We start from the raw sequence: 16,123 nt of genomic DNA on the forward strand, positions 1-16,123 counted from the left end.
TTGAAAAGGGCAGCCCAAAAGCTATCTACCACAGCCCAGCCTCAGGCTCATAAATATTCTCATTAGAAAACCTCTCAGGCCTTCCTGAGATCCTGTTTACTCCTGGTAAACACAATCAGAGGGAGCAAATAATTGGTTGTCAGAGTTTGAGGGAGCAGATTGTAGGAGGAGCAAGAAAGAGGATAAAGGAAGAGAAGGGACAGAGGGCTGTGGTGGAGTCAGTGGGAGAGCAATCCAGGCAGGATCCTATCAGAGCAGGCTGTGTGCATGGGTGGAACTGTTGCAATGAAGCCCTCTACTCTGGAAAAGTGATATATGGGGATCAAAAGTAAAATAGTATAAAAGTGGCAAAAATCAGAAAATATTGCTCAACAATATGACTAGAAAGAAACAGCTGCCAGCTATCTAGAGACTTCGTGCTGTAACTGCCACAGTAAGCATGGGCCTGTGTTGTATGTAAGAGGCCTACCTGAGTGTTGAGTTTATCCCTGACACTCTTGCTAAAAAATGAGCTCGGCACATTCATCAGACTTCCCAGTTTTTAACTTAAAAGTGAAATATGAGCATCATTATTCCTAAGTTGTGAAACTCCTTTCCATTTATTCTCCAGCCTAAAGGGCTAAGAGGAGGCATGGAAAAGGGAATTTGAGGAAGTTGAGAGAGAGAATCCTACACAAAAGACTCTTTCTTTCACTGTTAGTCATTCTGTCTACCCTTGTCCTGTGCCAGGATTCTGAGAGCTAATCTGGGGTTACTGGATCTAGTGACTACAGGGGAAGTATAGTTTGTCCTATGTGGTACATAGCTAAAGAGAAAATGGTAAAATCAATGGTAGAGAAAAGAAATTTTTAAAATAAACAAAAAAGACACAGAACTAAGAGGTCAAATATGGTGGCATATACTTGTAGTCTCAGCTACTCAGGAGATCTCATGAGTTCAAGAGTTTGAGACCAGCCAGGGTAACATGGTCAGACTTTTTTTTTTTAAGGGGGGGTACCAGGTATCGAACGCAGGACCTTGCACTTGCAAAGCAGGTGTGGTGCCACTGAGCTAAATCCCCAGCCCACATGGTCAGATTTTGTAACAAAATAAAACAGAAACAAAGGAAGGGAAGAATAAAGGAAGGAAGGAAGGAAAGAAGGAAGGAAGAAGGGGATAGAGGAGGGAGGATAAGCCAGAATTGCTTGGAAAATTTGATGTCTTTAATAAAGGCTACTGCTTTGAAAAACATTTTATAAATTATAAATAATTATAATTATAATTAAAAATAATCATAAAAACATTTTATATATGTTTTTCCTTGATTTATATTTCAGAGCACTGATGTTTCTCTGTTTGAAGACTATCCCTTTGTATATGGTTTTTTAAAAAAACATTTCTCTGTCTGGTTCCATTTAATCCAAGCACTGCATGATGTTTGTCACCATTTCTTATCAACATCACCATTCTAACAGGCTCCTGTCTAGAGTTCCACTTATCTGCCCAACTCTTGCTGTTCACCCTGGTACAATTTGCAGCGAGCCACACCCCATGTGCAAGCACACGTACACATCTCTTGAGTTGACCTGAGTTTTGTGCTAGGAGGTTTTATCCAGTTGTTAGAAAATTTTATTGCTTACCTTTGTTGGAAGCCACCTCATATATTTTTGATAATGAGGCAAGATATATAAATAAAGCAAATAAAATTGCTTTATGTAGCTTTGCCTGGCATCATAGGTCTTAGAGCCTGACACATTCTTAAGCAAAGCTGTCGGCTTTTGCAGGTAAGATAGTTTCATTTCCATTTAAAATATGGCCTAACCAAAGCACAGAGACTTTTGTAAGTTATGCTGGTTCCTACCACCAGCAAGCCTAAACAGAAAAATTCCAGCCCAAGTCCTCTGAATCTTTGTATAGTAGCTGTGTCTAACCCTTGCTTCAAAGAGACTGTCAGCAAACAGTTCCCTCATTCATTCCCTCATTTACTCAACCAGTGGACATACTAGTACTGTTCAGTGGCCAATAGGGACCAGAGTGTTGAAATGTTTTCTATAGTGATGATGACAATACTGATTAGATGGGACCGGGACTGGGGAACCACACGTGACCCTTTTTTGTACATGGGTATACTTTGGCCTATGAGTTGGTAAATTGGGCACAATGCTGCATGTCCCTGGCTCTTGGCTTTCTCCTGTAGAGTTCTGGTTATTTGTGTCCCTGTGGTCCTTTTTAAGGGCAGGTGTTCTTCTCAGAACTCTATGCACTAAGGTACCAGGCTCTAAGGACCAGGTAGGCTCCCTGCAAAACCAAAACGTTCCTCTCCTTCTAGAATTATTCGTACCTTTGTGAGTTGAAAAGAATATGTTTTAGGCCATTTTGCCTGTGGTTAGTAGCAGTAGCCTTAAGTTAGTTTCTGCCTTTTAAGTAGCTGATAATAACACCATTATAAGCTCCTTTAAACACATTTTGGTTTCTTCGAATGTCCTTGTATTAATGGAACATCATGGCTATAATCAAATCACTGTTCTTTTAGCCTTTGATGATCCCATTTCTGGCCAGTTATAAAGCCAGTCAATTCGTATCTTTTGGTGATAGTGGGGTAGAAGAGGGTTGTTCTTCTTGCTCAGAAACTGAATTTTCAGTCCTCGGGGTACATCTTTCCCTGCTGACCTCGTGAAATGAAAGACCAGGAGTCATGATCAAATCTGATTTTCCCTCCCTTGGTGGCAGGATGAGCCGGGTCAGCAGGGCCAGTCTCTGCAGATGGCTTTAAAATGCCTTGGTGATTTGATCTCCTTGCTGTCCCATCCATTTCTATAAGTGCCTGTCACTGTCATCCTTTACCACCCTGGCAAGACCCCAAGGTGAGAACAGCACAAATGAACAATGCACTTGGGATGACTCCTGGGGTTGCTGCTTATTAGATGAGTTAGGTGATGAACCAAGGCTGGCTTGTAAACTACAAGGTAGGTTAGCACATTTACAGGAAGATAATTCCATGTGTGATTTAACCAGCTCAAGTACATTATTGTGTTTTTGCAGCCCAGCATAATTCACGTGAAATGAATATCAGCTTATACTGTAAAAGTGTCTGATTTGTGTTTTCAACTGAGCTGAAGGTCCCTCGGTTTGATTCCTTTGCTTGGGTCCTCGCTTGCTTTTTCACAACACTAGAGAACATGTATGAGGTGTGTGCGTGCAAGGGTGAGAGGAGAGAAGAAAAGTGCATTGCTGCAGGTGTGGGCACCTGTGTGAAATCTACACAGTAACCATTGTCACAAAGTGTATGCTGTGACGCAGAGATGCTCAGATAGACTCAAAATACCACACGTAAGCTGGTTCCACTGTGATAAGTGAGTTTTCTATGCTCATGACCTGCAGTTACATTTTCCTCTCTAGTAGAAATGATGCATGAGTCATACCAAGCCATAACATACTTTAATTTCTTTTGCAGACTGGAGGTATGAAGTGGCTCATGCCTTCCCTCTGACAGAAGAGGAGGTGGAAGTAGACTCACATGCATACAGCCACAGGTGGAAGAGGAGCTTGGAGGCTCTCAGGGCAGTGGACACCAACCGAGCCAGCATGGGCCAAGACACGCCAGATCCTAGAGGCTTCACTGACCTGGTACTTGATGACGGGCAGGACAATGCCACCCAGATCGAGGTAGGCAATCATGGGGAAATTGAGATGGGTTAAGAATAAATACCTTGTAAGGTGCCCAAGCTCTAAGCTGTCTCTTCATCTCAATCTAGACCCTTCACGTTTCTTTCCTTAAAAATGGAGTCTTTAATTAATATTTGCTCATCCACTAATTTATTTACTTGTCACATAAGTGCTGTTTTGGTGAGGTGTTGACAGTGAGGGGCAGCTGCTCTGCAGGAAGGCATTGCACTGTGGCTCTAAGCACCACAGCCGCGTTAGCCCTGTATTGGATAGGAATACACGGCAGTGTGGCCTGCAGGACAGCATGACCAATGCTGCTTGGAATTGGGAATTGGGATGTTAACAAAGAGGCTTTGCCCAGGATTAGACATGTAAGAAAGCTTAGAAGATGGAGGGGAGTCCATTCCACTGATGACCTGGAAAGAGAAAAGGACATTGCTGGCAGAGTGTGTGGAATTCCCACTTGGGATTCCTGAGTGAGGGAAAGACAGAGCAGGTGGCAGTCTTACAAAGTGAAGAACTATTCTAGTTTCCCCATGGCTTGTCAGTGTTTCCTAGGAGGTAGGATTTCCAGAAATGAAGCAGTTTTGGACAAACCAGGATGCTTGGTGAGCCTGTGACTCTTAAGTTTCCCTTTGTTATGATTGGAGCTGCGAAGCGAAGGGAGTTGGGTGGCTGGAACTCAGTTTGATGAGGATGACGTCTGCAAAGGGCACATTTCAGGCACATTTCAGGCTTGCTCAGAGGCCCCTAAGGCGGTATTGCATTTCTTAAGTTTCCATGGTTCTTAACATTGCAAATCATAAAATATGATCTTGCTTGGAAGTCGTGGGATTGAGCAAAGACCACCCTAATGAGAATAAACAAAGGTTATTTATTGAGTTTGCTAAAGAAAGAGAGTCAGCCACCATCACTGTCTTTGCCAGGGACTTGAGGGACGGTAGGGTGGTACAAATGTTTTGTGCAAAACGGAAAGACTATGTTCTGATTGGGTATTGTTGGCTTGAGAAGCTGGAAGCAGGTTAATTAGAATAGCACCTTAGGTGAATTAAGGAATATATTTGGATTTCTATGGTTTGGTTGGTTGGTCCTGAATTGGAAGTAGGGGAAAAACTAAAACAAGCTCCCAGTGATTAACCAAGTCCTGACCATTCTCAGCTGACTGCTGCCAAGACTGGTTTGGTGGCTTGGACTGGTTGCTCTAGAGCCTGAAGTCAGCGTTCTGTTTGTCATACATGCTCTGGTCATTTTTGGCTTGTATATTTTCTCACAGTCTGATTTTTCAGTTCCTACTTATTCTTCAAGAAGACAGGCTTATAGTTTTTAAACCAAGCAATACTCTTTTTACTGTACCATAATCCCTGAAATGCTCATGATTTAGGAAAAGAATTCGACTTGGAGAAGCAGATACTACATAGCCCTGTAACCAGCATTAAGGAATCATTTTGTTCCCTTCGACTGAGAGAAATCTTCAGAAGATCTGAAGCACAGCAGTTGGAATTCTGTGCACCTGAGAGACTCAGCGATTTCTGACACACACACACGACCGCACACGCACACACACTCCGTGGCCTTAGCTCCGTGGCTGTGGGCTTCCCTGGATGCCCATCCAGACCCTTTGACCAACAACAGAGGCTGTGCTGAGGGAAGAATCCTATGACTTCTATAAGAGGCCATCCTGACTCCTGAGGAGAGCCAGCTGTTTTGGCAATGATGTCCTTATAGCAGCTTGGAGTAGGTAACAAAATCCTTTCTGGCGCCACCCATTTGCTGAGCTGTGGCATAAAGAAAGGAGGGCTGAACTGAAAGAATCTGAGACAGGTACTCTCTGCCCACATCCAGGACCTGGCAAACTGAAAGGAGAGAGCACAGATTCCTGGAACTCTATAATCTCTCCAGGGAGGACCTTACTTTTCTAATCACTTGTACAATAAAAACTTCCTTCCTTCAGGGGGATGTATTACCACTCCTCAAAATACAATCCCATTGTTGTTATAATGAGCATTGTATTTTTCAGCCATATTTTATCTTTCCCACTTAGAGGGAGACCAGAAAAGATCAGGAGTGTTGAGGTAGAGAAAAGCAAGAGGAAGGTTCTTACAGGGAGCTACCTGATAGGTACTCACCTGTGGCTATGATCTGCCAGGTGCTGGGTGGACACTGTCTTGTTTAATCCTTTTAGCGTGCTCGTGAAGTTGGTGTCCTCTGATTCTCTGGGCGATAACAATGACTTTTAGTTTCATATTTAAGGTTAGTATTTCCTAAGGTCTCCCATTAAGCAGAAAAGAGGCTGGTGTTCAAACCCAGGCTTGCCAAAATCCTAATCTTTAACCTTCACCTTAGTATACTCCCTATAGTAATAGGAAAGACAATGGCGCTTGATGTAATGCTTTTGGACAGGCAGCCCCATGAACATCTATATGAAAATAACGTTAGGATTTCAATCTGGCTAGAAGGAAACTTGTCTTAAGGTACAGCTGCATAATTAGAACACTGAGTACATGTATTTTAAGATTGGTTTATTGTGATACAGTTCTGGGCTTTGATGGAGATGACTGGGAATCTGAATTTCCTCAAGTGACTTTTAGGAACAGCCATCGGTTTTGGAAACATAAATCTATGTCAGGGACTTCTTTGAAATATTTTAATCTTGACTCTTCAAACCGTATGTTTAAAAAAATTATTTTTTGCATCTCTCTTAGGAAAAATATTCTTTTTTGCCCAATTAAATTAAAAATAAGAAAAGAATCAAATGGTTATGGAGTGACTAATATTGGATGGTCATTGTGATAAGATCTTTCTTATCTTTTAGGAAAAAACATTTTGGTTTATATTGTTAAATACAAACTACAAGCATGAAAGATTCTGTGTGCCTTTTTCTTCGAATGGTTTGAAAGTCAATCTCAGAAATCAAAACTGTTTGATTCAGAGCAGCCCTAACTGTAGTAGTGGCTGTTAAAAATCATTTCTTTCCTAGTGAGGCATAAACCACCCAGACTGGCATTCTTGAATTTGTTGTCATTTCTTCCATTGTCTAGACTTTGCATCCCACTTTCACTGAAGGACAATAACAAAGAACAACAAAACAAAAGAAGACAATAACATGTTTATTTTGTTGGCACAAATTCATCCTGAAATGAGCAATGGTCCTTAGTCTCTTAATATCGTACTTGGTGACAGTATTTTTTTCTGGCTCCGTTTAAGGATAGATAATAGAAGATTTGTAAAACTTAGTATCCCTGTTAAAGAATTTTCGGTGGCTGTGATTTTCTTTTTTTAAATGTTCTTCCCATGAAGATATAAAGATGTTTGGAAATGAACTGTATTTCCCATTGAATAATCAGGGACTCCCCAGCCTGTGACTGTCTCTGTTGATCAGTGTTGATTTCCAGCAGACCTGTCTGTTTGCTTTCCTTCTGTTCTTGTGGGTGTATAACCACTTAGCCAGATGAGGAGGAAAGTGGCTCTTCTGGTAAGTAGGACTTAGACATGAGATGTCAGAAAACAGCCAGTAAGTGTGCTGCTTTCTGTAATTATTTGGAGAAACATAAAGGACTGCAAGTCTTTCAGGTAAGATTGGATTCCATTCATGACTTGGCTTTGTTTGAGCAGCCTTCAGTGAATCCCCAGAGCCCAAGGGCACAGAATAATAAACAAGGCAGTGCCTAAGTCTTTACCTGGAAGGTGGCTGCCTTTCAATTCCCAGCAAGAACAGCGATTCTCAGACAGGTAAAGGCCTTAGTATAGCTGAGACTTACTGATGCTTCATAAAGCCCAGTTCCAACAGCCCATCCCTCCAGGATACCGCGGAGATCTTACAGTTCTTCAGTCAGTTGTCTTCCAAATGCAAATATCTTTGTGAAGCACTGAAATAAATAAATATGTGATTGTTACTTCATCACATCAGTATTTGGGACTGTCGTATTCCCTCTCTGGGGACAAGGAAGTGTTGATGAAAAATGATTATTGATGTGGTTTTTACCTTGATTCAAAAGCCCCTGAGTGACCTGATGAAGGGAAGTTTTAAAAATATGGCTTCAGTTTTGCAACCCAAACTGACTCAGAAATTGTGAGATAATCCATTCCTCTGAAACTTTAGTATACTTCCATGTCTCCTGGAGATCTGGTTAACACACACTCTGGTTTTCCAGTTCTAGGCTGGAGCCTGCCTGACATTCTGCATTTCTAGCAAGTTCCCAGCAATGCAGCTGTGGCCCCGATCATCAGGCCACACCTTGAGTTGCAGTGAGCTAGATCACAGAACAGATTTAGCTACTATTAGTTTGAAAGAAATGAATGTCCTGAAAAAATCTTAAATTTCATTTCTTCCCAACAATATGTCTTATGCAGCTTTCATATTGGTAAAAAGTTAGACATTGCAGACATAGTCAAACAACTGCTGTATCATCCAAATGTGTTCATCAAAGTTCATATTTGAGGAAAGCTCGATGGACAGTGATCAGCAGAAATAAGGGTTAGATTTAGCTAAAATAGAGAGCAACATTTTTTCTCTTAACTACACATGTAAAAAATCCTTTGATGTGCCATAGCACATAACTGTCTGTTGTGTTGGCATCTTATTTTTGCAAAGTGTATGATATGCTATTCTCACATGTTACCAATGGTTAATTGCTGTACCCAATAGTATTATGTGGGCTCTAATTTTTTGGAGGGGACTCTAATTTTGTACTTAGGTTTGTACCTAGGTAATTTATTTGTGATAAAAGACATCACTAGCAATTGTTTAATCTAAAAGATATGTATATGCTTTGATGATTAGTTTATGAAGAAAAAGATTTTTTTGTCATTTTGCAATAAGCAGAATGTCTATTGTATTTTTGCAGTATAGAAAGCATATCAGATTATCCTTAGATAGTCAAAATTCTTCTCTTTTGTGTGTCTGTGAAGACTAAACTTTCTCAGTTTCAGAGGTGTGACAAGAATAAGTAGATATAGAACAATAGAACATCATTATACTTCACAGAACTAGAATGATAAAAGTTTGCAGAATTTGGAGCTGATTCTGACTTCTGGTTGCTGTTCTGCTAGATGAACTTGGAGACCTAGTACTTAAGTACTGGGAGAATGTGATCATGCAGATTTGGAACATGTTTTTTCAAAGAAAGCAAAGTATTACATGCTACTGAACAATTCTGTGATTGTATTTATTGGGAATGTGAAAAATTAATAGAGATTATTTTGTAAATATAGCATTTCCACATAAGGGGATCTCAAACTTGTAGATATTTTAGAACATGGTTGCAGAATCAGGCAATGCTGTAATACTAAGGTTAATCCTAAAGATACGCACATATTTGACTTCAGTGTGAATTAGAAATTCTCAAATGTGTGTAGGTACCATATTGGGTTTTACCAAAGATGAATGAAAGCATTGTGAAGGCATTCAATTGAAAGATAGAAGAAATTCCACATTGGTTAATTGACCAATGTTAATTAACCAGTGTTAATTAACATTAACACATGGTGGGGCCTCTTATTTTACACAGTTAGGATTAATTTAGGGACAAGCTCTCATTGTTACCAAGTCATGAAGAGAGAGTTAGATAATATCTAGGTGTAAAGATATTTCCAGAAATTTTTGCATAGTTAAGCAGTACCAAGATTTTAAATTTTATTGTATATGTTAAGGTGTTTGCAATGTATCAAGAAGGTATTTGGAAGCCACTGAAAGATTTTAAACAGAAAAAAAGTGAAATTGCCCAATGTGGTGGTGCAAACCTGTAATGCCAGCACTCTGGGAGGCTGACACAAGAGGATCACAAGTTTCAGGGGAGCCTAGACAACTTGTTAGACCACATCAGAAGAAAAGGTGAGGCTGGGGATATAGCTCAACGATCAGGCCCTGGGTTCAATAATCCCTACCACTACAAGGAAAAGAGAAAGCGGGAGTAGGGAAGGGAAGATAAGGAAAGGAAAGGAGAAAAAAGAAAAGAAAAAAGCCAGAGATGTATGGATACTCCTAAAACATTGTTATGGGAGGCTCAGTAGAGACTGGATCAGAAAACCCAAACCCAGGAGAGTAAACATAATCTAAAATAGCCAAGAATCATGGCGGTATGATTTGAGATAGTGGTTAGGGAAAAGCTATAGATAAGCCTGTGAATTTCAGAATTATAATTCCAATCATTATTTTAAATGAATTGCTGTAGTTGAAATTGTGCCAAACCTTCTGGTGCTTGCTTGATTCTGGGAATTAGCTACAGAACTTTGTCATTGCCTTTTCTGGGAGGCAGCTTGTTTCTACTTCAGCTGTACTATCTACTGGGGCTGGGAGTTAGCCTCATTTGCTTAGAGTGTATTGCCAAAGATCGTAGGTTAGCTGTCAAGAAATCTATGTCAGTTTCTTCTATTTTGGTGATTGGCAAAAAGACATCATTATAAATGTGTGATTGAGTTCTATTCATTTTCTTTTCATAATATTGAAGAGGATTTTTACTTTGCAAAGAAGGAAATGCACTGAAATAGTAAATGAGGCAGAAGTGCTATGTGCAATTATTGCTCATCCTCTAAAAAGATAATGAGGATTAAAATAGAATATCATATATCTTGCTCAATTATAGATTATTCTTATCTTGACATGTCAGCACTTTTTTGAAATAAAAATGGAAAAAGATCTATAACTGTCCTTCGTAGTGTTCTATAAAGAATAACTAGATTATTTCTGTGATGCTCCCCTGTTGGCTAATTGTATTTATTTACAGTAATAGCATGGAAATAGCCTTTGGAATGATACATACAAGTTGTGAAGTTATAAGCTATGTTAGTCATGGAATTTATTTTCAGAACTAGGAGTAGGATTCAGGGTGCATAATATTTTTTCATTTCCACATACAGAGAGAAATTCTCATCCCCTTCTGGATCCTTGATTAATCATAAAAAATACCACACTGAGTTTTTCCTACTTCAGCTATCTCCCCATTCATGAGGACCTCATTATGTGCTCTCTTTGCTTTAGATAATGATAGTGATAAGGAAATTCCAGTACAGGGAATATCTAGTCATTATTAATCAGTTGAATTTCTATTTCCTCATTTTATAATTTCATTTCCCTCTTTACCTGACTCATTTCCAACAAGTTATGCAAAATATACTTTTAGAGGGATAGTTAGGGGATTTAAAGGGGGCAGAGGGAGGGAAGAGAGTGGGGAATAACAAGAAAGGGTAGAATGGAATGTGGACACCACTAAACATGATGTATTTCCCTATGGAAAGGTCACACTGAAACCCATTCATTTGTACAATTAATATGCATTAATAAGTATAAAAATACTTAACAGAAAAAAGTAAAATATATTTTGCAAAATTATTATTGATATCAAAAATTATACTTTAGATTTGGTGTCATAGGTATGGATCATATTTACAGTCGTCCTCCATTATCTGGAACTTTGCTTCTTGAAGTTTCAGTTACCTCCAGTAGATATTACATGGAAAATTTGAAAATTAAATAATTCATAAATCTTAAATTGCATATCATTCTGAGTAGTTTGATTGAATCTTGTACCATCCTGCTCTGTGTGGTACAATGTGTGAATCAACACTTTTCCAACATATCCATTCTGTATATGCTACCCTCCTGTTAATTACTTAGTGGCCATCTTGGTTATCAGATTGATTTTCAAGATATTATAGTACTGCTATTCAAGCAACCCTTATTTGACTTCATTATGGCAGCACAGTGCAAGAATAAGGATGCTTGCAATTCAGATATGTCAAAAAGAAGCCATTATATGCTTCCTTTGAGCAAAAAAATAAAAGTATAGTAAGATATTTTGAGAAAGACAGAGATGACATTTATATAACTTTCATAGTATATTGCTGTAACTGTTTCATTCTATCATTAGTTGTTTTTATTGTTAATCTTTTACCCTTCCTAATTATAAATTAAACTTTATCATCGACATGCATATATGAATAGGAAGAAACAGTATATGTAGGGTTTGGTACTGGCATCCACTGTGGGTTTGAAACATATCTCTCCATGGATCAGGGGGGAATGCTGTAATTGATTTTCAGAAATCATGTTAAAAATCCACATCCACTGTGTTGGTATTTTAGAATGTGCCCACTCTGCACATGATGTGCAAAGGTTCGGAGAAAGGAACAAGTCGATAGAGAACTCCAGTGAGAACTGGAACTTAGGAGCAGGGGCTCAGCAGATGCCGGGCCCTGTTCTCCTGCCAGCTCACAGGGAACTGTGCCTGGTCTGGGTACAGCTGGATGAACCTACAGGGAGACAGCACTCCGGGGTAGGATTTGTCCCTTTGCCTTCCCAAGCATGGGTGGGAGACCTGGAAAGAAGCTCCCTGCCTCCATCCGAGGCTCCTAGGGCAGTGAAGCTCAGCCAGTCCCAGCATGTGGAAGGAAACTCCCCCGCTGCCATCCCAAGCTCCTAGGGCAGAGAAGGTGAGCCGCGTGGGCACCAGAAGCACCCCCACACACACCCGTGGAAATGAGAAGACACATAAACAAGTCTCAAAAACAGACTTCCAGATCACTTAAAGCAAGCCCAAAAGGAAACAAGATGGAACACTCTGATACTCAACCACCTGGACTCTCTGAACTGGCAACAAAAGAGGATCTGGGAAAAATGAAATCAGAAATAATTACTCAGATAACAGCAAAGATTTTGCTCATGGTTCAAGACATGATTAATAAATCTAGAGAGGACACAGATAAAAAAATAGAGGATCTGAGGAAAATGATGGAATCCCAACATAGGAAACAAATGGAATCCATAAAACAGATACAAACAGATTTCCAAGAGATTAAAAATTCCATCGAAAGTCTGCACAGCAGAATGAACCAATGTGAGGATAGAATTTCACATATAGAAGATGAGATTGCAATTAGTGACCAGGAAAAGAAAAATTGCTTTAAAATTGTAAGGGAACATGAGAAATCAATCCAGCAGCTGCTTGATGATGCAAAGAAGAATAACATAAGACTGATTGGAGTCAATGAAGAAAGAGGAGAGAGTGCAGATGACATAAAAAAACTCTTCACAGAAGTGATGGCAGAAAACTTCCCAAGGAGGGGCAAAGAACTTGACATACAGATAAGTGAAACATATAGGACTCCAGCTAGCCTTAATCAAAAAATATCTACACATAGGCATATAATAGTTAGGATTCCAGAAATCCAACAGAAGAATACAATTCTACAAGCAGTGAGAGAAAAGAAACAAATCTCATACAAAGCAAAGCCCATCAGAATCACAGCAGACTTCTCAATGCAAACCCTCAAGGCAAGAAGAGCTTGGAGGGATGTATTTCAAGCCCTAAAGGAAAACAGCCTCCAACCCAGATTGATGTACCCTGCAAAACTATCTTTCAAAATTGATGGAGAATTAAGATACTTTCATGATAAAGAGCACCTCAGGAACTTCATGAATACCAACCCGGCACTCCAAAAAATTTTAGACAATACCCTAGGAAAAGACAATGAGGATCACAACCCCAGGAAACCCAGCAGAATGAATCCATTGGGGGGTGACAAATTAAACGCAAAGGGGAAGAATCCAACAAAAAGAAAAAGTCATGACAAGGCTTTTAAAACTTTTGACTTCATCTCCCTAATGAGTGTATAATTCAATCTTATTATTATACTGATTAGTATTTTTCTCATTCTAGAATTGCACACCATTCCTTGTGCTGTACTGGCTATTTATCATCTTCTTATGTCTACATTTTAATTGGGTTGTCTATTAATGAGCTCTAAGAATTCTTTATATATTCTGGTCATAGGTTATATGCATTGTAAATATGGTCTGTTTAAGGACTACTTTTCATTTTAATGATGTCATTTAAAGTTCTAAATTTTGATGGAATCTCATTTATCAATTTTTTTTCTTTTATACATCATGTGTTTTGTATCCTAGGTGGTTCTTGCCTACCCTGAATTCATAAATATTTCCCTTATAATTTCTTCTTAAAGTTTTATACTTTTAGGCTTTCTTATTTAGGTTCATAGATCCCTTCAAGTTATTTTCATGTATGGAAAAAAAGAGTTGAGGTTAATTTTTTATATATGGATACCAGGTGTTCTAGTGCCGTTCGCTGAGGACACTATCTCTTCCTTGGCTCTTGAATCGAGTTTATATTCTATAAAATGCTAATGTTAAATAATCTTTCAAAACTCAGTGGACCATATGTGTGTGGTTCTATTTCTAGATTCTCTGTTTTATTCCAATGATCTATATGTCTTTCCTTACACCAACACTGCCTTGATTACTGTAGCTTTAGAAGAAGTCTTAAAATTGGGTGCTAAACGTCTTCCAACACTGTTTTTGTTTTTGTTTTTGGCTTTGGCTTTTCCGGGTCCTTTGTACTCCTACATAACTTTTAAATTTCAATATCCAGTTCTTCATTTATAGCAGGTATACACACACCTGAATTTTTATGTATACCTTGTGTTTTCTAATCCTGCTAAATTCAAGTACAAGTTCTAGGGGCTCCTAGAGATTTCTTAGTATTTTCTCTGTAGATGATCATTTCATCTACATATAAAGATTTTGCTTCTGCCATGCCAATCCTATCCTAGTTGTGTTATTTTATTGCCAGACTATTTTGGTTTAGACCTGTGTTTCAAAGTCTAATGGACAGATGAAGAGTAGGCATATCTGCCCTTGTTCCCCACTTTAGGGAGAAAGCATTGTATCGTCTCCATTCATAGAAGGAGTTTTTGTTGGAAGTATGGAGTACATGTCTTTGATCTGTTGAGCAGGTTCTGTTCTACTTCTAGTCTCCTGATAGCTTTTACCATGAACAGCTGTAGAATTTAGTCCAATACTCTTTCTCCAACTAGTGACAGGACCATATGGCTTTCTCCTTTTCTCTGTTAAAATGATTACTTTTGGGGTGGATCTTCCAATGCTGAGCCAACACTGCCATCCCTATAATAAAACCACTTTCTACAAACTGCCAGATCTGACTTCTAAGAGTTTGCTTTGTTAAACAAATTTCTATCTATGTTCATACTTTTTTCTTCTATTATCTTTATCCAGTTTTAGGATTAGTACAATGTTGATTTCCTAAAATGAGGGAAGAAGTGTTCCTTCTTTTTTCTGCTTTAAATATTTGATATAATTTATCAGTTAAAATGTTTATGAGCCTGCTGTTGTCATATAGGTAAGTTTTCAAGCTAGGGATATACTTTCTTTAATAGATGCTATTCAAATTTTATATTTCCTCCAGAGTTAGTTTCATTAATTTGTCTTCTAAGTTACTTCTTAGAAGTTGTCAAATTTATTTCAAAAAAGATTTATGTAATATGCTTTCTATATCCTTTCATATTCTGTAAAATCTGTGGTAATGCCTCCTAGATCTTAATATTGTAATTTAAAAAATGTGTAACTGATATTGTGTAGCAGGAAGCAAAGGTCTAAAAGAGCAGGGGAATTGGGAGGGGTAGGGGAAGGGAAAAAAGGGAAAGGAAAAAATATGAGAAGAGGAAAAAAATGGAAACAAGGTCTTTGCAAATAGGAAGGGTGGAGGGGCTGAAGGGAGGGCAAGGGAAGGGGGAAAAGATAAGAACCAAGAGACTCATGTAGTGGTACAAGATCCCAATGATGAATGTAACTGTATTTTATACCTAAAATGTACCAATAAAGTTAATGGGGGAGAAAAAAAGAAAAAAATAAAAGCATGCGTGGGAGATGCACAGGGGACATAAACACTTGAAGATCAAGCACAAAATGGCCAAGGGTTATCTGCAGCAGTTAAGGAAGTGCTGATTAGGAATACAAGCTCCTGAGGAACGCTGAGTTCAGCTCAGCACAGTCCCAGTGGGGACCAATTCTATCTCCACAGCTGCCTGGTTTCCTGGCAGTACAGCCAGAGTTTCTGGGATCACTCACTGGGAAATCCCTTTTTATATCCATGTGTTATACCAGGAGGTCTACAGTGTTATTTTTTCCTGTCATCTTCAGAACCACAGATATTATTAAAAGTGACTGTAGCCCAAAGGCTAAGTTTGTGTGAGTTGGCATGCACTTGTTAGTACCATGATTTTTATTACTGCATCTGAGAGAGTATTAGGACCACTACTTAATCCATGAGAATTTGTAATGTAATTAATCTTGCAGGCCCTTTGATATGAATTTACTTAATTTTTAGAAGTTATAATGCCATTTTAGTGTGCCAGTTCCACCAAGTCTTTGGAGATTTATCTAACAAATTAATGCACACTACACAGTTTAATATCAATTCATTGAAAAATAAGGGACATATAGTACCAGTCATGTTCTTTAATTTTATGTGGAAACCAGAAACTTCTATGGACTTTTTCCAAAAATGGCTTATGTGTGCATGACAAATATTGTGAATTAGATGAAAACAGTATTGAGCCTACACATGAATGGACCATTCCAAAAGTAGGAGACATTTAAAGAAAATATATTTCTATTTTAAAACGTTATATAATGCACTCTGCTAATTGTTTAGAGAGTTTTACTTCA

At 38.7% G+C, this 16,123-nt stretch overlaps 1 protein-coding gene across 1 annotated transcript in view; it reads left to right on the forward strand.

The window, feature by feature from the left end:
* Window positions 1-16,123, forward strand: part of Plxdc2 (plexin domain containing 2) — a 429,295-nt gene that overhangs the window by 160,765 nt on the left and 252,407 nt on the right. Inside the window, exon 2 of the mRNA XM_004859945.3 lies at window positions 3,434-3,645. Within this exon, the coding sequence (XP_004860002.2) occupies window positions 3,434-3,645 (212 nt within the window). The remainder of the gene's footprint in view (window positions 1-3,433; window positions 3,646-16,123) is intronic.

The sequence above is a fragment of the Heterocephalus glaber genome, unplaced genomic scaffold (genome assembly GCF_053883595.1).
Source record: "Heterocephalus glaber isolate CG9 unplaced genomic scaffold, H.glaber_assembly_v1.0 deba00000768, whole genome shotgun sequence".
Lineage (NCBI taxonomy): Eukaryota > Metazoa > Chordata > Mammalia > Rodentia > Bathyergidae > Heterocephalus > Heterocephalus glaber.